The 23,254-nt window shown below is 36.9% G+C and overlaps 1 protein-coding gene across 2 annotated transcripts in view; it reads right to left on the minus strand.

The window, feature by feature from the left end:
* acsf3 (acyl-CoA synthetase family member 3) overlaps positions 1 to 23,254 on the minus strand; it is a 54,061-nt gene that overhangs the window by 25,178 nt on the left and 5,629 nt on the right. For both annotated transcript variants that reach the window (XM_051901125.1, XM_051901126.1), the window contains exons 4-7: positions 12,288 to 12,442; positions 11,860 to 12,005; positions 3,498 to 3,595; positions 2,939 to 3,065 (exon numbers count right to left, since the gene is read on the minus strand). In XM_051901125.1, the coding sequence (XP_051757085.1) occupies positions 2,939 to 3,065; positions 3,498 to 3,595; positions 11,860 to 12,005; positions 12,288 to 12,442 (526 nt within the window). The remainder of the gene's footprint in view (positions 1 to 2,938; positions 3,066 to 3,497; positions 3,596 to 11,859; positions 12,006 to 12,287; positions 12,443 to 23,254) is intronic.

The raw sequence follows: 23,254 nt of genomic DNA on the forward strand, positions 1-23,254 counted from the left end.
AGCTGATAGTAAAACGCCTGGCTACACAAGACTAGACTGAGTCTGTGGACAAAAAGATGAATAGCAGGTTATTGAGTTAATTTTTCACTTGCAGAAAGAGTAAAGCAGAAGCCAGGGCCAGATGAAGATAATGATCCCAGATATTTATTACGAAATCCTAATGACCTTCAACCAGAGTTAATGAGGGTGTGGGTGTGAGAGTGTGTGTGAGTGTGTGTGTGTGTGTGTGTACTGCTGACAGAGTCTCCAACAGTCCGAGATTCGCAGCAACAACAAAAGAACAAGAGAGATACGGAAGAAGAGAGAAACAGGAGGGAGAGGGAACATAAAGGCACGCATAAAAATCAATGGGAAGAACGGAGCATGAGGATTGGCAGAAAGTGAGCGCTGTAGAGAGGGTGACAGATGATCTATAGAGGTGCCAGTCACAGCCTGCAGCCACACTTACACTATTAGAGACACAGCCGGGCAGACACGGGCCGCATTGATCCGCTCTATCTCTCTCTCTCTGAGAGTGTGATGATGAAATGTGAGGGTGTGAGGGTGAGCAGATGGACTGAAACATCCAGAAAACTCAGGAATAAGAACAAGTCATTTTCCAGGTTGCAGGTGAAAAGGGAATGAGCAGAAGGTTTCATATTAGGGATGGGCAGGATGGTCGATTAATTGTTCTTCAACTGACTAAATGATTAGTGAACTGTTCAGATTTTCAGAACGCACATTTGCTTCTTTTCGATCCACCGATTAACAACACTGTGTGTATGATTTGTAAAAATATAAGTCGATTTAAACAGCAGATGGGCTGAATGAAAATGCAAATTCAATCTCTGTCAGTAGGTGGTGCTTATGGAGCAACAGAATATATAAATATACAAAACAGCTTAGCTTATTAGAAAGATGTGGAGTGTTTGCAGGTGTACGGAGCCTCGCACATGACATGCAAAAAAAAAAAAAAACGGAAAAAAAAACAAACGCACGAATTACTATTTCATTCCCTTGAATTGCTACATCATGCACACGCTTTACTATTTCGTTCCCTCGATTTGCTAAATCGCGTGCACGATTTACTATTTCATTCCCTCGATTTATAAATCGCGTGCACGATTTACTATTTCATTCCCTCGATTTATAAATCGCGTGCATGATTTACTATTTTGTTCCCTTGATTTGCTAAATCACGTGCACGATTTACTATTTCGTTCCCTTGATTTGCTAAATCGCGTGCACGATTTACTATTTCGTTCCCTCGATTTATAAATCGCGTGCACGATTTACCATTTCGTTCCCATGATTTGCTAAATCGCGTGCGCGATTTACTATTTCATTCCCATGATTTGCTAAATCGCGTGCACGATTTACTATTTCGTTCCCTTGATTTGCTAAATCACGTGCACGATTTACTATTTCGTTCCCTCGATTTATAAATCACGTGCAAGATTTACCATTTCGTTCCCGTGATTTGTTAAATCGTGTGCACGATTTACTATTTCGTTCCCTCAATTTATAAATCACGTGCATGATTTACTATTTTGTTCCCTCGATTTATAAATCGCGTGCACGATTTATGTTCCCTCGGTTTGCTAAATCACACGCACGATTTACTATTTCGTTATTCGTAATATCTTTATTACCCAATGGAGTCGTATGGATTACTGTTATGATAGATGGATGCGCTTTTTTGGGCTTCAAAATCTGTTACTATTCACTCACATTATAAAGCTTGGAAGAGCAGGATATTTTTTAATATAACTCCGATTGTGTTTGACTGAAAGAAGATAGTCATATACACCTAGGATGGATTGAGAGTGAGTAAATTATGGGATAATTTTCATTTTTGGGTGAACTATCCCTTTAAAGCAAGTCATGTCAATCGGCGGCCATCTTTAAAATGCCTATTTCAGTCGTGCAAGTCTCTTTGAATGGGGAAACATCAAATTCTCCAAAGCTGTTCACCAAGCTTACAATTAAATTTCATATTTGAAATCACCAATGACAACAACTGTCTCATAAATTTTGTCTCAAAACGCTTAAATCACGACAAAAAACTGAATTTTTCAGACTAGACAAGCCATTGCGCATGTGCAGTCATCTCAGAACACTGACTGTTTCTAAAGCAACCGGAGCTTCTAACAGCAGCTTCAGTGACGCGATGACTTTACCGATCAGCGATGGGCTCTTTTATTTAGAAGGCAGGACTTATTCCACCATATTGCGTGTTGCACTTTCTCCCATTCGTAGCAAAATGAGTGTGCCGTCTTTGTATATCTAAAGTCTTTGATACTAATAAGAAGCAGTTAGTCTGCTTCAGAAATTGTTTTGTCCATGAACACACACACACACACACACACACACTGCAGGCTGGTGTGCGCTCTCTCTTATTATGGGATGGCGCTGTGTAATGGAGTGTGACAGAACCGTGGAGCATCGCAACTCTGTCTCTCTCTCCCTCCACATTTGTATTTACATTTTTTTATTTTATTACAGGAATAGTTTTGTCATCTATAAAATTCTGTCATTATTTAGTCATGGTGTTCCAAACCCCTATGACTTTCTTTCATAGAGCACAAATATATTTTAAAGAGTTTTAAATATCCCATTCAAGGAACATGGGATGTAAAGATACAAAATTGCCATAAAGTTGTCCATGCCTCATACATATTTTAAGTTATCTGAAGCTATAAAATGCGTCTCCGTAAAAAAACAAACTGAAATCAATTCCTTTCACTTTATGTCCTGCTTTTATAGTATCAAACTGGACCATAATGCCGTCTTCTCCTCATCCTCACATTGCTGGTTTCACTGATTTATCTCAGACAGACAGTCAAACCTTCATCAAGCTCCACTCGAGCATGTCAACCCCACAGAACACACTGTGTAGACATATACTGTACATGTATTAGCATAACAGACGAGCACAAAGTAAGCGTGAGAGCTATACCAGTTTTGAACCAGCCGTCCTCAGTGAAGGTGTCTGCTGTCTCCTGAGGTTTGTTCCAGTACTTCTGAAAGACAGAAGAACCTCGAACCAACAGTTCGCCCTCCTTCCCCTCCAAACCAGCCTTCACCTGAGAATAAAACAGGTCCAGAAACTCGAAGGACTCAAAGCCAGTGGGTTTTCTTCACTAATTATTGCATACTTAAAAACAAAATTGATCCTATATTTTGATCAATTTAAATGCGTACTTATTGTTTCATCGTGATTTTTGTGTGTTTTATGCACAAGAAAGTGTGTATGCATACTTAGTGAATGACTATCCACCTTTTCCTGAACAAGCCCATTTTAAATTATGGGTAGCATTTCTGTTTTAAAGGAACTCCCACTCAAAATGACCGAAATGAATCAGTTCAAATAATAAGGTTGTGCTATATAATAATGCTTATCAGTCAGTTTGACTAAATGAGCTGTACATTTTCGTTCATGCTCTATTTTTAACTGTCAGGAAATTAATGTAACAATTGGTACTCCTGTTGCACGTTCATACAGACGAATTCGGTACCTGGGTTCCCTTTCTGTTGCCCTCAGCAATCACAGTGCTGGTGGTGTTTGTCATCATGATACGCACTTCCACTCCTGGCAGAGGTACTCCAACAGCACCTGGAAAACACAGAGACATTTTCAATAAACACAACTTGATTATATTCTCTTGATATTTTAATTTCTGTGACTTGTATGCAGTTTTTGGTCAGACTTATTTAACATTAAAAGTTCGCGATCTCGATCGAAACACGTGATCTTATTCCTAAATGACAGTGATTCAGCTCTACGTCTATTAAACCTTTGACAGGTACGATCACAGCGAACATTCAGATCTGCGTTCTGAGCCAGAGAGAGCAGTTGTCATGTATAGATATGAAACAGCTTCACAAACAGTCTTTTCAGCCACACATTATCATTCGGGTTACAATAATTCAAATGATCACAAAAGTACTGGGATAAAAGTTTAGGTAACACTTTATTTTAGGGTCTTTTAACTAGTTGCTTATTAGCATGCATATTACTAGAATATTGGCTGTTTATTAGTACTTATTAAGCACATATTTATGCCTTATTCTGCATGACCATATTCTACATTCTTAATCCTACCCAATACCTAAACTTAACAACTAGCTTACTAGCTATTAATAAGTAGTAAATTAGGAGTTTATTGAGGGAAAAGTCGTAGTTAATAGTGAATATGCGTTCCCTATACTAAAGTGTTACCAAAGTTTATAGTTCGGATATAAACACTGATGTCTACAGTAGCGAACTTGACACTTCAAATAAAGATTGCATCAATTACATTGCTACACCAGTAGGTGGCAACAAGTGCCTGTTAAAAAAATGTATTTGTCTTTGAATCATTCATTCAAGAGACTCGTTCAAAAATACTGATTCATCCAGTAATGAAACAAGTCTTTATGAATGAGTCATTGAATTATTCACTCAACTCGATTTTTTTAAGTAATTCAAATTACATTTTTTTTTTAAATAGACTGCAGCAATTAACATTTTGTCAGAACCTCTAGTAAATAAAATTTTGTTTAGTTGTCTATTCAGAATTGTGGAAGAATCGTGATCTCTATTTGAACCGAAACAATCGCGATTCTCAATTCATCTAGAATCATGCAGCTCTACTATTGGTCTACCATTTTTCTTTATTGTGATCGAAAGCATTAATTATATGGCCAAATTTTATTTAATTACTCAATTTTTACTTGCATTTGGTGTCTGGAGTGGCTTAATTATGGATTCTGGGAGAAATAATCTTACTAATAAAATAATACTGTTCTTGCAAAATCTCCATGGTCAAAATTCAATGTTCCAGCATCTCCAACATACTAATGTTTGGAGGAAAAACGTCAGCCTATTGCAAAACATGCAAAACACTGATGTCTACGGTAGTGAACTTGACACTTCAAATAAAGACTGTATCAATTACATCAAGTGCCTATTAAATAATGTATTTGTCATTGAATCATTCATTGAAGAGATTTGTTAAAAAACGCTGATTCATCCAGTAATGAAACAAGTGAAGTCTTTATGAGTGAGTCATTGAATCATTCACTCAACAAGATTATTTAAAAAAAATAATAATTCAAATTACATTCTCCAAAATAGACTGCAGCAAGTAACATTTTGTCAGAACCTCTAGTAAATTACATTTTGTTTAGCTGTCTATTCAGAACCGTGTAAGAATCGTGATCTCTATTTGAACCGAAACAATCGTGATTCTCAATTTATCTGGAGTCGAGCAGCTTTACTATTTTTCTTCATTGTGATCGAAAGCATAAATTATATGTCCAAATTTTATTTAATTACTCAATTTTTACTTGCATTTGGTGTTTGGAGAAGCTTAATTGTGGATTCTGTGAGAAATAATATTGCTAATAAAATAATGCTCTTCTTGCAAAATCTCCATGGTCAAAATGTTCCAGCATCTGCAACATACTAATGTTTGGAGGAAAAACGTCAGCCTATTGTAAAACGTGCTTGATCTGACTAATAAACCCAGCCAGCACTGTAGAGCTGCAGCACAGATTTACAGAGCTGAAGGAATGTCTTACTCCTACATACACACGTATGTGAAATCCGGCCATTAGGGGCTTGAGTGTGAATATTAATGAGACGGGGGCTGATCTGAGGTCTGTGTTCGGTGTCCACTGGGATATGATCGCATGTGAGTATATACTGGAATGTGGTTGTCACTGTAGCAGCATTCCTATCACAAAATGAGAAAAGGACACAATAGCACCCGGACTGCCTAAAGAAGCCATTAACAAGCCTCCAGTCCCTCTGCCCATCACAAGCCCTCATTAAAACAGAGGACACACACACACACACACTCATGTTTTATTCAAAGCCTCTCGCACAGCAATCCACAATGAGCACAATCCACAGGGAGTGGCGGCACCTCCTAGTACAACACTGAAGGAAGCAGAATGTATGTGCATTGTTACAACTATTGGCACAATTTGATTTATTTTTCTCTAGTTTACCCTTCTGAACTGCTTGTTTAACTAGATTTGTACATTATCTTGAAAATGTCAATGGTGTTTGCCTGTGTAAAACTCAATGCTATACTCTCAAAAGAAACAGCACAAAAGCTGTCACTGCGGTACAACAGCACACACATACACACTAAATAAATGCTGGGTTAAAAACAACCCAAGTTGGGTTGAAATTGGACATACCCAGCAGTTGGGTTAAATATTTGCCCAATGTGCTTTTATTTAACTAAACTATTGTTTAAAAATGACTATATGGCTGGATTAAAATGAACCCAAAATAGGTTGGAAATTAAAAATCAGACACATAATTACTAGAGGAAACAATAATAATGAAAAGGTGAACATTTATTAATAACCAATTTAATAAATGTTTATTGTTTAATTATTATACATTTAAACTTATTAATAAATGTTCATTTATTAAACATATTAATGAATGTTAATTTCCAACATATTTTGGGTTCATTTTAAGCCAGCCATATAGTAATTATTAAACAATAGTTGAGTTAAATAAAAGCACATTGGGCAAACATTTAACCCAACCACTGGGTTAAAACAACCCAATCACTGGGTTTGTCCATTTTCAACCCAACTTCGGTTGTTTTTAACCCAGCATTTTTTAGAGTGTACCTTTCAAAAGGTACTAATATGTACCTTTAAAGTACAAATATGCACCCTTTAGGGGTAAATAAGGTACAAATGTTTGCCTTTTGAAAGGTGACAGCTTTTGTACCTTTTTTCTGAGAGTGTTCTGGATGATTGTGAGGGCGTTGAGGTATTGTAACACACCCTAAGTGTGAGAAACAAGACAGTAGCAGGTAGCAGCTGAATTTATGCTTCTAAATTGGCCACTAATAACTCCACTAATAATCCTACTTTGATCATTTATTATTGTTTGTTATATTGTAGTATTTGAATTTGTTTCATTTTATGATGCCCTATAGATTTTTTTTATTAAAATTACTTGTTTACTCCATCTGCACTAATTTACCGACATGTCTCAGTGTATCCAGCTATGATAGAGAGAGTGATGTTTGTGAGTGAGAAAAATGAGGTGGAGAATTTAGTGAGGAACAGCTAAAAAGAAATTAATCAGGTGAAGGAGTGAGAGAGAGAGTGAAAATGTGTGAGAAAAGCAATATAAATAACTATAAATAACATCTATAGAGTATGTAAAAACAGGATCTCTTGCTTATGTTTGAAAATTAAATCTGAAAAATTATGTTTTGTATTTCTGCATATCGTTAAATCAATTTAATGTCATCCTTCTGCTAAAAGATGTAGACCCTCACTAAGTTTAACAGTTTAGTATCATAGCTGAAGCTGATACTCTTTTGTGTATTTTACAATTGGTAGAAGATCTATCCATTTTTTAAATTAACATTAGCAACTGGTCCTAAAACTAGGGATGCACCGAAATTTTGGCTACCAAAACTTTCCGTCCGAATCAGAAATTTCCGATTTCGAACATGATTTTCCAACAACGATGTTTAATTAGCACTTCTCCAATGGCGCATTTAAACTATTAAGCATCTATTTCATGCACAACATGGACTACAAAGGTTAAATGTGTCAGCTGGGTGGACAATATCGATTTCTCAATTTTAATCTATACTGATATGGATTCTCAAATCTCAAGATCGATCTTTTAGTCTCTGCGTGAACATTTGTACTGCGTCTTCAATCCAATAATCGCAGTAATCTTTGTGCTTTGCTACTTTTAACATGAAACAAAGTCTCAACTTTCACATTTTGTCAATTTTATCAACAACAAAAAAAGAATAAATGCTGTTTTGCCGCTCTCTATTATGCTGTGATTACTGTATTACATATTCATTGTGTTTTTACTAAACCTGTTAGTGATGTCTTTATTTTTTTAATGCATGTTTGAATAAATCTGTCTTGAAAACAAATATTACAGCCATTGTTTAAATGTTTATATTTCACCAACAAACTAGAGTAGAAACAAAAGTTGGGTAACACTTTACTTAAATCCTTCATGTATAATGCATTATAAAAAAGTATTCATAAGGTAAGTTATAATGCATTATATCTTTTCATAAATAACTAACCAAAGTTAAAATGCATTATAATATTTGCAGATTCCTTCACTTTAAAAAAAATATTATCATGCTTTGTTATAACAACATTTTTTTCTTTTGTCAAATCAACTTAAATTATTAATGTGGTTCAGATAACATAATATTTTAAGTTTCTGTTGATTAAATTAATCATCTTCATTGTATTAACTCAAATTTTTAATTTCAATAAACTCAAAATTTTAAGGCAACCGGGTGACTTACTTTAAGTTAAACCAACAATTCTTTTTTACAGTGTTGTTACATCTGAAATTGTGTTTAAATGCATTATACTTTCTAAAGGTGTAACAATGAATAGATCAGTATTATAATGTATTACAACAGCGGTAACAATTATTAATGAGACCATACAATGCATTACAAGGCATAATTAATGCATTAAAATACTTTTGTAATGCATTATTTATAAAGTAAAGTGTTACAAAGAATTGATATAAAAACTGCCTTATGTGCAATTTAAATTGCATCCTGGATTGTCGGTTTCGGTTTCAGCCCAGAATTTTCATTTCAGTGCATCACTACTTAAAACATTAACATTTATTTCAACTAGAACAATGGCCTAATCCAGTTCATGAGTTCCTGAGATCTCTTTAAAATCAATGAAATCAAGAACTGCATTATTTCCTCAACTGACTGAAATGAAAATCCAGACAATTTCTTCAGTAGACTTAGATCTTTACAACATCAATGTTCTGTCACAACAAAATTTGGTTCACATTAGATCAGACTCATCTCTGGTGATCACAGTCAACCCTGTGACTGATATTGATTGACTTCAACCTACTTCTCTGGCGTCTCGTGGGGCAGAGCAAGAAATGTTAACCATGGCAAACTCCTCTTAATCATCACCTCTGAGCATTAACTCCAGCTCATTCTTTCTTCCCAACTATTCACTAATAATACTACAAGGCACACAAGCCGCCTCTGACAGCAACGCTAGCACCTTCGCATGTCGAAAGACGAACAAAACAATCCTCAGACACCCGGAGCAATGCAAAGAAATTGCGAGAAGAACACTAAAAGTGCTTTGATACCGACACTAAAAAGAGACGTGGAAGCTGACAGGAGCAGTTTGATCACTCAGAAAGACCCATGGAGAGTTTCTCAGAAGATAATCACATGAAAACAACAAAACACAGACGAAAGAGAGACAAACAAACAAACTACTTCAGAACGGAGTTTGATCTGACGACTTGCCATCATAAACTGTCTGAGAAAAAAACAGCAACATACCTTTACAGAGATGAAACGTTAAAGCTAAACATCTGTAGAAGCAAAAGTTACGAAACAAAGATGATAATAAAAACCCAAACCACCGCATTTCAGCATCCGACAGAACCATGAGAGAGCTATTCCTTAGCATTCACAATCATCTCAGCTGATTGGTTGGATCTTAATTGAACAAGTTTAACATGGTAACCAGTTAACACCAAAATATCTTACACTCAAAAATGAGTTTTGCCTCTTGTTCATGAGCTAAAGCAGAACAATTTTTGAATATTTTGTCACAACTTAATTTTATTGTGTTCAATCCACTTAATATATTTAAATCTGAAAAGTTTACTTAATTAATTTGTGTTAAAACTACATGAATCATTTTTGTTGACATCACTAACTGGGCAGTGGATCTGTAGTTCCCAGCATGCTTTGAAGGGACTGCATTAGGAGAGTAAATTTGGGGATTAAAGGCTGATTTATACTTCTGCGTCGAGTGCACGCCGTAGGCTGTTTGTACCACGCGTAGCCTACGACGTAGCCTGACGTGCACCTCTTCAAAAACGTAACAACGCGTCAATTCTATGTGGACCGCAAGCGCTGTGATTGGTCTGTTAGAACCCCTCCCTCAGGTCAAAAAACTGGCGCGGAGTAATAGGAGAAGAGCGAGCGTTTTCAACTTCCATAGGAATGAAAAACGCTCTTTTTCAGGGGACACATACAGTCAAACTGCAACAAAAGTAGTTACCTATTTGCCGCTTCTCTGCCGCTTCTATTTGTAAGCTTTTCTGACAACGTACATGACAAGCTGCTTCTTCTTCAGCTTTTGCCTTGATACTCAACATGACCGTGGACACTGCCTCCTAGTGGTCTGCCTGCATGTCGACGCGGACAACAACGCAGAAGAATAAATGAAAACAGACACATAGCCTACGGTGCAGAGGCTCCGACGTAGGTCCAACGCAGAAGTATAAATCAGCCTTAAGTGTTATTTCAGTAAAGGGAAATTCATCTTAGTGTTTAAACTCCAAAAAAAATGCTTTTCTTACTTAGTTTTTTTGTCTTGTTACCAGTTCAAATATCTAAAAATTCTTAAATCAAGAAGAATTTTCTAGACAAGTAAAAATTATTGTCTTGTTTTCAGAAAATTCTAAATTAAGTGAGTTTTTGCTTAAAATAAGCAAAAATAATCTGCCAATGGGGTAAGCAAAATAATCTTGTTTTCAGTCTGAAATAGGATTAGTTTGCTTACCCCATTGGCAGATTATTTTACTTGTTTTAAGCAAAAACTCACTTAATTTTGAATTTTCTGAAAACAAGACAATAATTTTTACTTGTCTAGAAAATTCTTCTTGATTTAAGAATTTTTAGATATTTGAACTGGTAACTAGACAAAAAAACTAAGTAAGAAAAGCATTTTTTTTGCAGTGTAATGCTCAGTTATGTTGGACATTTGGAAGAGTTTCTATAATGACTTTTGTGGTTACCATTGTGCTGAAGAGTAAACCTCGGTAAATTAATAAAAAAATTAAGTTGGACCAACATAAGAAAATTTAATTTGACAAATGTAATAAAGTTAAACATACTAGAGTAAATTAATTTGACCAAAACCAACTAAATTGTGCTGACCCAACTAAACTTTAAATTTATTTACATTTTTTTTTATAGATATTGCAATAATATTGTTGTTGCAAACTGTTTTGGCGACGATAATCGTGAAGTGAAAATCTAATATCGAAGCAGTCCTAATTTAAAATTACTTGCTGTAAATCCACAATAGATTAATATGGGATCTCCTTCAAACAAGCTTTTGGAATCTCTAGTTGAATTTCTGTATTGGTGACAGTAAGTTTGGTTACCGTTAGCTTTGTTTCCATCCAAAGTTACAAATTTAACTTATGCGCAAAATTGGAATAACGCATAAAACATTTGTAAAATAAAGCAGCGTTTCAATCCCACGTGTTCAAGAGAACAAAATCATCACTTCCTGGGAAATTGGAGCAAAATATCAGTAACAAAAATGTAAGTTGCTGCAATCTTGCTCTTTTTTTCCTCCATCATAAATGAGTTGGTCTCAGAGCGTCAGACGAAACACAATAAACGCTGTCATGTTCTCGTGTTCGGATGCTGGTGTTTGGGAACACAATCGTGTGAGATGCTTCTGGAGGGAATTAAACCAAATCATTCTGATGACACACTTTGACTGAGGCGTTTCAGAACCACCAAACCAACATTTGAGATACTGCGATGCGATTGGTCCGCCGGTTAGTCCAGTTATCCAATCACATCCTCTGCTGAGGCGAAGTCACATGAGGTTTTTTGTGTTTCCATAGCAGCTCTTGTGGGATAAAAAAATGTATCCGCCTCAATTGAGCACTTTTTAATGCACATCTTGGTGTTTCGTTCCAGCGTTTTTTTAAACGATTTCCCAAAATACGCATAAAAATAGGTGGATGGAAGCATAGCTATTATTAATTTTTGTTAAGAGAATGCATACGTGCTATTTATTATTGTTGCTAGCAGTCATGTATCACACATTTATGAAGTGGTGCAGTACCGGGTACACGTGGTCCCTTAAGTGGGTTTGATAGCGCCATGCCAATCTCAGTCATGCCATAGCGCTCCAGCAGCACATGACCCGTGATCTCTGCCCAGCGCTCCAGGACGGGCTGCGGAAGAGCAGCGGAACCAGATACCATCAACCTGAGCGACACAGAGAGAGAATTGGCCACCATTTAATTTTCCACAAATTATGCACTGTTTGTTTTTCTTCAAAAAGTCTTGTTTGAGCATTTGACCCTGAGGTAAAGTACACAGAAGCTTCCGTGACTGAGCTATATAAAGGTTTGAAGGCTCTTCTTTGATGTAGCTCTACTGAAGAATAAAAGAGAATTTGGGAGGAGATGCTCTAGTTGGTTGGATCTGTGAGTCTAGCTAAATTAATGTTGTTTGTTCTAAAAGAAAGAGAGAGAGAGAGGATGGTACCGTATTCTCTCTTTGCACACAGCCCTGATGAAGTCTTGAACTCGAGGTTGAGTAAAATGTTGGTCGTAATATTCAATGAGTTTTGAGTAGATGGTGGGAACTGCCATGAACACATTCACCATGGGGGACTTTGAAGCAATCAACTGCTCCCAAACCTGGAATACAGCAAAACAGCAGCAACAACAACATTAGCATTTTTTGTCATCCAAAAGTGGTTGGAAAGAAACAGTTCAATGTAAATATAACAGAAAATAAATCTGCCAAATTTGCAAATAATCATTTGAGTGCGTACTATTAGGTATGAAGTGATATCAAAATGTTGGCCAATTTATTAACCAATAATAATTTTTATGCTTTGTCATTGTAAAGTTTGACTGGTTACACTCTAAAAAATCTTGGGTTATTTTTTTTCTATCCAAGACCTGGGTTTAGCCTTTTGGGTCATTTTTTTGGGTTATTTTTCCAGTGTTTTTGCGTTACCCAGATCCTGGGTCAGACATAACCCAGGGGTTGAGTTATTTATCGTGGGTTTTATGCGACCTCTTCAGGAGAGAGAGAAGTGCAGCTCCGTCAAATTGGTGCATGTCTTCGGTTTAAATACAGGTTTGGGAACATTTCATTTTATCTAAAAATTCATTATTGTTCCTGTATATCATTTAATTTTATGCAAAGAAACATACAGGGGCGTGATGTGAGTCGCCTAAACGAGTGTCACATCGGTCTTTTCGCGTGATGGAAACGCCTGATGTCTTGCATAAAATTTTATGATTTTAATAAAAAAGATACAGAATATAAATACTTAGGATATTAAAACACATTCTCAGAATTGTACACTGATTATTTATGGATAGGTTATGGAGTCAGTCACAGAATTTTTCGGCTACGAGTGAAACGCAGGTGGCGGTCTGAAGTTATCAGTTCCCCCGCCGAACGCGAGCCATCTCCGGCACGAGATCCAGCGGCATTACGGTGGAAACAGGACAACAGAGACTGGTCGATTACACTTGAATTACTTCTAATTGCTCAATTTTTACTTCTAATATTTGTTAAATGTAGGCAATATGTATTAAAAACAATAAAAATATGCTATACTATAAAATATGATTGAAAACAAAAGAATTATCATGCAAACCAGTGGTTGTGTGGACTATTTATAGGCTGCAGATAAATTATTTTGTATTATTGTAAATTCTTTTGGCCATGATAATCTTGTAGTCATTATATTAATGCTAAATTTTAAATCTAAATGATCAAAAAACAATTTTATTTTTATTGTACAGTAGGGGTGTAAAGACAGGGGGTGTACATGTATTCGCCCCGGTTCAGTGCATATAGTCAGACGACGAATTCAGTCAGTCACAGGCGATCCACACTCCAATCCAGAAGGGGGCGCTCATGGTAATTCAACACTGTTTACTAAAGGCAGGAACACACCAAGCCGACGGCGACGAACTAGTGGTGATGAAAGCAGACTGCGGGGTTGGCTCACATCGGCAGCGCCTGGGTCCAATGTTGCCCTGACACACCAAACCGACGCTCGACAGCCAACGGCCAAGTAGCATGTCCGTTCTGCGCCTGCCTAAGATGAAATGCCTTTCCGTACCAGCAGGTGGCAGTAGCTGAACAGCCAATCAGAATGATCAGATGGCCCGACGGACTGACGAGCTCTGACGCTGAACCAACATGTCGAATTGGCTGAAAAAAGCTGACGAGGACCAACTTCAGCCGACGGTGCAGAACACAGTGAGAAAACTTAGTCGGCCGACGAACAAAAATTGCCCGACCATCGGCTTGGTGTGTTTCTGTCTTCACAGCCACAACAGGAAAAAGCACAGAAGAAGAATAGCCGATCTATGCATAGATATGTTTACGTGTAATCTCTCAACAAGCATTTCAACCGCGGAAAGACAACAACGGAAAAAACAGCTTGAGAATAATATCTCATGTAGCATTACATTTACCTCAGGCAAGTCATTTAGTGTCCACAGCATGTTAGTTCACTAGAGAAATGAACTCTAGAGGGAGCACTTCACTCAATATATGCACTGTATTAGCTTATATATTCATTATATTTACTTTACCTGTTAGTAATGTCTTAATTATTTAATATATGTTTAAATAAATTTGTCATGAAAACAAGTTATGACAGTTACTGCGTAAATGATTATATTTCAAAAATGAATTGGAGTAACAATTTTATAATTACATTTAGAAGTTAATGCAAAACCTGCTTTAAGTGCAATTTACATGTTTGTTTGTTTTTTGAGTGTTGATTATTATATCTAAAAATAAATAGCAACTGAATGTAATAGTTTGGGCTCTGTTGTTAATTGTAACCTTTAATATTATAGTAATGTGCAAGAAAGAGCTCCTGTATATAGTTTACAGCATTAGCTGAGATAGATTTTTTTATCCTTAAGAAAATATTAATTATAAATGAATTTATTTAAAGAGAGAGACATCATTTGTTTAATAAACCACTGTTTAATACAAAAAGAAGAAAAAAGAAGCAATTTTATGTTTAGTTTTCTCTCTCCTGCTGTACCGAACCGTGACTTCAATACCAAGGTACGTACCGAACCATCATGTTTGTGTACCGTTACACCCCTATTGTTAAGCTATACATTCTCACTTGAAAATGAATATTATAACCAATTAAGTTGAAAAGTGTAAATGTCGATATAAATATACTGTTGGAGGTCAAACTAATTAGCAAAAAACATTGTCTCCAGAACTGAGAAAAGACTGCAGGATGTTGCAGATGAATGGCAATACTAAAAGATATTTTCTGCAGCTATTATAGACCACCTTGGTTCACACTAGGTGAAATCAGACATCAAGACATGGTGAGTAGAAAAAAGACACTTTTAAGACCTGGCATAATCTTTAAACTGGATTAAAAAAACAGCCTTGATATATCTGCTTCCAGTATTGGACTAATCAGAAAGTTGCTGTTAATTACAACACTACAGATACCGATTAAGTCACTTATCGTGCATCCCTAGTGCTATTTGTCTATAAGCTTGGGGGGAAAGGTTGTCGACTGGAGGAATGTTGTTAAAAAAGGAAAAAGCGAGTATAGATTTGTAAAGGTCAGTGTGATTCACAGCAGAAGAGAAACAGTTGAGATTCCCTGTAGAGCTACTATTGAGGTCAGAGCGAAGACTGCGCAGGACACACTGGGCTTTTACAGCGTTTCTCTGCTTTTGATGAATGTGTTGCGTGAAGCATAGTGAAGGACGGCAGACCTCATCCCAACCTCACACCCACACTCATCCCGGTCTGTCAGACGGAAACAGATGCATAACTGCCCATATAAACACACAAATCAATTACACAGCTTCTAACTTTACTCACTCACTCTTACTTTCATTGCATGACATGCAAGCACATGGGAATGAGAGGAGGTAGAATGAATGATCAAACATAAATGTGTACGATTCACACATAAAAGATACAATATAACAATTCTTTCTTTTTCATCTCTCACACACACACAGTCTCGCACGCCTGGCTGCACCTTTAGAACACAGTGGGAGAAACGCGTGAATTAATTGAAGGTGAACGACAGATTCTCCTTGGCTCTGTCCCCCCTGGGAGGCACACATCTCCCCCCGCCCTCTCTCTCTCTCCATTTCATTATTTCCTGCTTCAGTACCTCCATGCTCTTATCATTCCTGCTGTCTCGCACTCTCTCCATCAACCCCCCCACTAACACACACACACACACAGAGAGTGACACTTCTTTTATCATCAAAAACCCATCTCTCATCACCACACCTCCTCCTCTCCACTCTGGTACCCAAGTTCCTCTGGTTTCTATTTTTCATTACATTAGCCCCCATATATTGAAATATACTTCAATATTATATATTTCAAAGCATACAGTGTACGTGGGTAAACTTAGGCTGTTCATCAAATCTGGCACGTTTTGTCTGGAGACATTCTTGACAATAATCTATCAAATTAATGTTGATTTGTCAAACAGTTTTGCAGACTTCAGCCAATTAATTTGTGGGACTACAGAAAAATATAACAAAATGGCCAAAGTTCATGAAACAAATGAAAAATTAAATATAGCTGCAAGCAGAAAAAATGGGCCAAGGATAATAGATGCAAAATGAGTAGCTATGGAGGCATGTCAGGGTCACGATTTAACATATCAAGTTTCAGTGCAACAGGCAGCAGCATTGCCAAGATATTGCATAGAAACCTTTTATGGCAACTTTGATTTATATGAAAACGGTTTTAAATATCAAAAAGTTTTGGATTTTAGGAAAATTTTAAGATTTTAGGCAAAACTACTGAAGAGTTATAAGCAAAAAGAGGTGTTGTGAAACTCATCAGGTACCCTGGCTATGATATATAATAAGTTTCGAGTTGCGGAGATTTAACCTCAGGTCAACTTTGGCATGATAGTTACAATTTTGTTTAAATGCTATAAGAGAATGGTTTGGTCTATCAAAAAGCTTTCAATAACGTTTTGCCAGCATGGTCTGTGGATGATCTGAGCCAAATTCATTTGGCCTGGGAGGAGTTAAAAAAATGATGTTTGCATGAGCCAGGGAATCAGAGGAAAAAAGAATTTTGCCCTAACGATTTAAAAGTTATTAACAAAAATATGAGTGACAATTTGAGCTGTTGGTGGCGCTAAAGGGTTTGAGTTAGAGACTCCAAATTTTATATGGTAACATCTTAGACTGTCCTCTATCTGTGTGCCAAATTTCACAACTTTTTACCATACGGTTGCCATGCGTTTTATTGATTAATCACATCTTTTACGTAAAGAAAAAAAACTTTTGCCGATCAAATAATGACTAAAAAGATGGTGAAACACACCTTTAGTAATGTGCAATTACGTGCATTCACTTACATTCATTCATCACACTGAAAATGAAAGGTCAAGTCAAGTACTTTGCATTGTGGTACTGAAGGTCAAGTCAAGCTCATTGCAAACTGCATAGGCAGTGAAATGGTGCATTTTGACAGGTGCAGTAGGCTATTCTTTCAAAATTTCCCTGTTAAATGCTGCACACTACAATAGTTTAAATAAAATGCAATAAAACAATGTATTAGTTTGACAAACTTTCTTGTGTTGTAGGGATACAAGATATTATCGGCACAACATCAGAATCAGCCGATAAAGGCCTAAAATATTATAATCGGCATCAGACGATATGAAAAAATTATGCCGATATGCCTTGTCGATATATAATTTTATCAAATGGATGATGAAAATAACTTAAATTTTAATTCTTGGACAGGTGTTGTTTCCAAACAAAGAGAAAAAAATATATGTATATCGGTATCTGCATCGGCCAAAAGAAGTCGAAAAATATCGGCATATCGGAAAAAATCCAATATCGTGCATCCCTACTGTGTTCATGTCTTTCTACTTCATTAAAAATTACTGAACCACATGTTGTATATAATAAAACCCTTGTGGTGAAGAAAGCATTTGATCCATCAAAGAAGGCGTTTTAACATGCGTGTTCAAGGTCGTATTGGCGGAAAACAGAATGTAACTTTCTTGTTGTCCTGAGTGTCTTTTTTTCCCCTGTTGTCTCCTCTCCAGACCTTTCTTGTCAATCATATCCTTGACTCCTATTAAAATCTCCAGGGGCCTCATTTATAAAACTTTGCGTAGATATCATCCTAAAAGTGTACGTACGCGCAAAAGCTAGATTCTGCGTACGCACAAAAAAAATCAGATTTATAAAACCATGCGTACGGCAGAACCTGCGCACAAATCCCTTTATAAATCCAAGTCAGCGGAAGATTGTGCATACATGCATCTCCACTCTGTCTCCTCCCCGAAATCACCATATATGGAGCTTACAACGCCTAGTTTTACTATGCATAACCTCATCTGCATATCATTTCCATGCACGTTCCCATCCACGTGACACCATGGTTAACACCGTCAAAGGTACAAGACATTAGAAAATATTAGATATGGACTATAAATGCCATTTGTGCAATATACATTACATTGTCTTACCATTTTCCTCAAATTGTATCCTTCAAATACAGTGGTAATTGTTTGAAGATGCCTTCACACGACATGAACACCTCCGTGCAGCTGTGGTTGTACAGTAAGCTATTATCATTGGACCTATTCAAACTGGACAACGGACCGTTCGACCACCGAATCCAGCAGTGTCTTCCATAATATCGAAGTTAAGTGTGCATTACTGATCATTGTTCTCGCTAAAATATTTTGTCATAACACCTAGTTCAAAGAGGAATTATTGTGCTCCTAGCTCATTAAAACAGCGTGTCACAAGAAAAGTGATCGAATGAAGCACATCTACTATCTAAATTCATATCATTTTTGTTTAACTTCTGCATAATGACTGCATAATGTAATTTCAGTGCTTACTGCCATTAGTAAAATTGTAATATTAATGTAAATGTGTTTCCATCATTCTTTTATTTAAACTGTTATTGTGAACATGCACTGTATTTATGATTAGGACTCATAATGAGGATTTAAAGTGGTTTTCCTTCAGCTGCCGTCAGTCCCTCAGCTCACCATCGCTGTTGCCAAACTGCTCTGTCTCCAAAATGTTCGTACGCATGGGTCAGAGTTTGCGTGGAGGTGCGCAAATTTTCTCGTCAAGTTTGTTTTTATAAATCACAACGTATGCGTAGGAACTGGCATACGCCTCTTTCAGTGCCAGTTTTGTGCGTACGCAACGGTTATAAATGAGGCCCCTGGACCTTAAAGAGGCATGACATTGGAATTGGCCGATAAAGGCTTAAAATATAATAATCGGCATCAGCCGATATGAAAAAAGTTTGCCGATATGCCTTGCCGATATATAATTTTTATCAAAAGGCACAATGAAAATAACTTAATTTATAATTCTTGGACAGGTGTTGTTTCCAAACAAAGTGAAAAATGTGTATTGGCATCGGCCAAAAGAAGTAGAAAAATATCGGCATATCGGATATCGGCAAAAATCCAATATCATGCATCCGTGTTCATGTACATCTTATTAAGAAATAAGATGGGGTAGGACATGTATGAAAAGACTTGTCCATTTATTATAGCAAAAAGTCTTTAGTTTACACATTAATCAGGCAAAACCATGATCTGTGGCTTTGGCTAGTTGTATTGGGAAAAAAAGTAATACACCCTGAGTCAACTGACTTGAATTGATTTTTCATCCATTATCTAAAATTTAAAAATACCTTTAAAATGTGTCTGCTAAAACAAAGATTTTTGTTGTCAACGTTTAAAAGTACACCAGCATATGGTTGTCTCAGAGCTAACAGACTGAAAGCTACAAAACTCCAATTTTGATTTCACAACACGGTTTTTCTTTAAAAGCATTTATCTGTATAACTGCACATGCCAAATCTCACACAAACACACGCACTCTGAAATCCAATAATGAGCAACATACATGCAGAAAACACCCGCCCTGCACCATCACATGATGGATAACCTTTTACATCCCATCATTAATAATGGTAGAGTCTCTGACTGCAGGCTGTCTAATGCATTCATACCACAATAAATTCATCTACACGTATGTTTTGCTCCCACCAGAACTGAGATGAGCGCTCATCACTCAAACAACTCCAAAGCCGAAGTAATGGTGGCTCAAATATTGATTTTTCTGCTTCATTAAAAATTACTGAACCGCATGTTGTAAATAATAAAACCCTTGTGGTGAAGAAAGCGTTTGATCCCTCAAAGAAGGCGTTTGTTTTTTAACATGTGTGTTCAAGGTCATATCTGCGGAAAACAGAGAACGTAACTTTCTTGTTTGTCCTGAATGTCTTTTTTCCCTGTTGTGTCCTTTCTTGTCAATCAGATCCTTGACTCCCATTAAATTCTCCTGGACCTTAAAGCCCTTCCGCTCACTCGCTCGCTGCCGTAAACCCCCTCCCTTTACAAAACGCGGATCATTCCTCAATGTCACGCCATCCATTGATCTGCTTCTAAAGCCCTTACCGAAAGTTGGCGTGGCCAGATACAAAGCTACACTGGGCAATCCATCACGTAAACTCCGCGCTCACGGTGACAGTCCGGAGTGTCTTTCACACACACACACACACACACACACACACACACACACACACACACACACACACACACACAGGGGTTTGAGCCAGTGCCTGTCAGTTCTTGAGTCCTGGTATTGACGCCTGCAGCGCTGGCACGCAACAACACAGCTACAATTAGCGCATCCCTCTGACAAGTACCCGACAAGGGTGATCAGCGCCCTCCTCCACCCCGCTACACACAACTTCATTGTGCAGGTCTCATGAGTTCCTCCCCAGGGGAGCCGGCAGACGCCCCGACTCACTGACGCTTGCAGCACAACTTCTGCAAACCCGTTTTGTTGCTCTAAGAAAGTTCTGCTGTGAATGCATGATGGAACAAATGATATGGCTTTATTGAATAATATGGGTTATTTACAACTTAAAGGGGTCATGGCATGGATTTTTTATTATATTAATATGTTCCTTATAATGTTAATAAAGTCTTTTGCACCAAAAACAAAAATTATAATTTTCAAGCTTCATTCTGACCCTCTGTCTGAAATGGTCTGTTTTTTTATTTTTTTATTTTTGTTTTTTAAAGATTTATTTTTGCCGTTTTTGCCTTTATTATGACAGGACAGTAAGATGACAGGAAGTGAAGTTGGAGAGAGATGGAGGGGGACGGGATCGGGAAAGGTCCACAAGCTGGGACTCGAACTCGTGACGCTCAATGCGCAACTGCGCCATATGCCGGCGCTGCCCACGAGGCTATTGTCGCCGACATGAAATAATCAGTTTTTAAGGGCGCGGCTCCTTTAAGGCTTGTCAGCAGGGCTTGACATAAACACGCACCGACCCGCCAAATGCGAGTGTATTTCAGCAGTGGTGTGTAACGCAGTCACTCCTACTAGCCACTTTGGCGGGTTGAATTTTATATATAATATATACATTTTTCCTTTTGTAAAATTGTAGCCTTTTAAAAGGGTATCTCAAATAATAAATGAAGTGCAATGTAGTGTTGTCAAAAATATCGATTTTTCGATAGTGAAATATCTGAAACACTTCCAATACTTCCAATACGATACCAGCTGCGCTTTCTTGCTCTCTCATCTCTCTGACAGCGAGTTGACACACAAACCCGCCTCCCCTCACTCACTTGTTTCATTTGAATATTGTTGGTGTTACTGCTCTCAAAACAGTTAACACAGCGATCTAAACACACTCTTATCTCAGCCAAACAGTCCAACTTTACTGCAAAATAAAGCACTGCATTTTTTTCTAGTAATGCATTTATTGAAAGTAAATACTAACATCAAAACTAAAGTGTATTCTCTAATGATTTTAGAACACTTTCAGCTGTAGATGTACAAATACACTGATGAAAACACACCTTTATTGTAATGTTTTTCCAACAGGTTTTGTTATATGGATCATTCAGCAAATAAAGCGTCAAAAACGGCATTTTTAAAAAATCTTTTCAAAACTGATGTAATGCATATTTTTGAGTCATGAACAATGTGTTTAAACAAGTTTCCGTTGTTACATAACATTTCAAAGTGTTTTTTGTCAGGTGATACAACCAAATATTCGTAAATATATATTATATCATTGTACCACCTGGCATGGAAAGTGTACCAATCCTACCTATACTTGAAATTAACAGTTTTTATCAGTAATTGAGAGATATCTACAAACCTTTTCACTCGGCCACAGTGATCTATTGATTTCCTCTGGATGTTGCATTACAGTATCAGGTTTAACGTTATTACCTTGTCAATTCATATAAAACAGCCACATTTGCAGTTGTGCCACCCTGACATTTAAGAATATAAATTGCTGTGCAAAAATTTTCAATTATCTCAACTGGTTTAAAACTACAGATATTTATAAAATTTGTTTATATGTATATTCAAACATAACATTATGCCAAAGTATTTTGTTTTGAATTTCTTATAAATGAAACACCATTTGGGGTGTTTTAGACCCCTATATCCTGCTCTTTCCACTACACCAGTGTCTTCCACTATACTCAGCTCTTCTCCTCTCCTCCTTTTTTTCATCCTTCTCTCTCCTCATATATGATCTCCCTCTATCTGTTCCACTCTTCCTTTCCTTCTCATTACACCTCTTCCTCTACCTACACCACCACCTTTACACTTACACCTCTTTATTTTCCCCTTCTCTTGCATATTCTTATTCTTTTCTTGCTCTAACTATACTTTCCCTTTCATACTTTCCCTGTTACATTATGCAATTGCGATAAATGTGTAAACAGATTTCCTGTGGAAAAAAAACGCATTTCCGTTGTTGTGTGTATTACTAACCAAACAGTTTTGGGGCCAACTGAAAACACACCATGTGCATTTGATAATATGACAAATTCCAGAGTTTTGTTTGCTTTTTGGACAAATGGTACATAAATGTTTGTGATTTGTGTAAAGTCAATAAAAATAGCCGTGATCGTTTTTTCCTGATTTATTAAAGTTTTGGTTGGATGTATGAACTATTATGAAAACATCTGAGAATTTTGTGTGTAGTATTTTGAGGAAATGATTCACAATTTGTGTGAAATGAATGAAAATTTTCTATTTAGGACAATTACAAAGTGTTCAGATCACTGAACAGCAAAGTGTCAAATCGATTGAGAAAAACTGTAAGTAAACGTAAACAGTTGAGAAAGAAAACGCATGTGTAACAGTATAATGGATCCGTGCGTCAGGTCTTAAAGTGACAGCAGCCTAATAAACCTGCTGCCAAATTATGAGATAATATTAAAGATATCTATATGGCAGTTTTTCCCCATGGTATCGATGTCAAAATTGTGGCCAGTGAAAATGCTGAGTGGCTAGTAACTTTGGAAAACCACTAGCCACAGTGACTGGTGAACAAAAAAGTTAATGTCAAGCCTTGATTGTCAGGTAATGGACAGTTATGATTGGCTAACGTCATTGCATAGGAAACAGTATCAA

The sequence above is a fragment of the Ctenopharyngodon idella genome, chromosome 7 (genome assembly GCF_019924925.1).
Source record: "Ctenopharyngodon idella isolate HZGC_01 chromosome 7, HZGC01, whole genome shotgun sequence".
Taxonomy (NCBI): domain Eukaryota; kingdom Metazoa; phylum Chordata; class Actinopteri; order Cypriniformes; family Xenocyprididae; genus Ctenopharyngodon; species Ctenopharyngodon idella.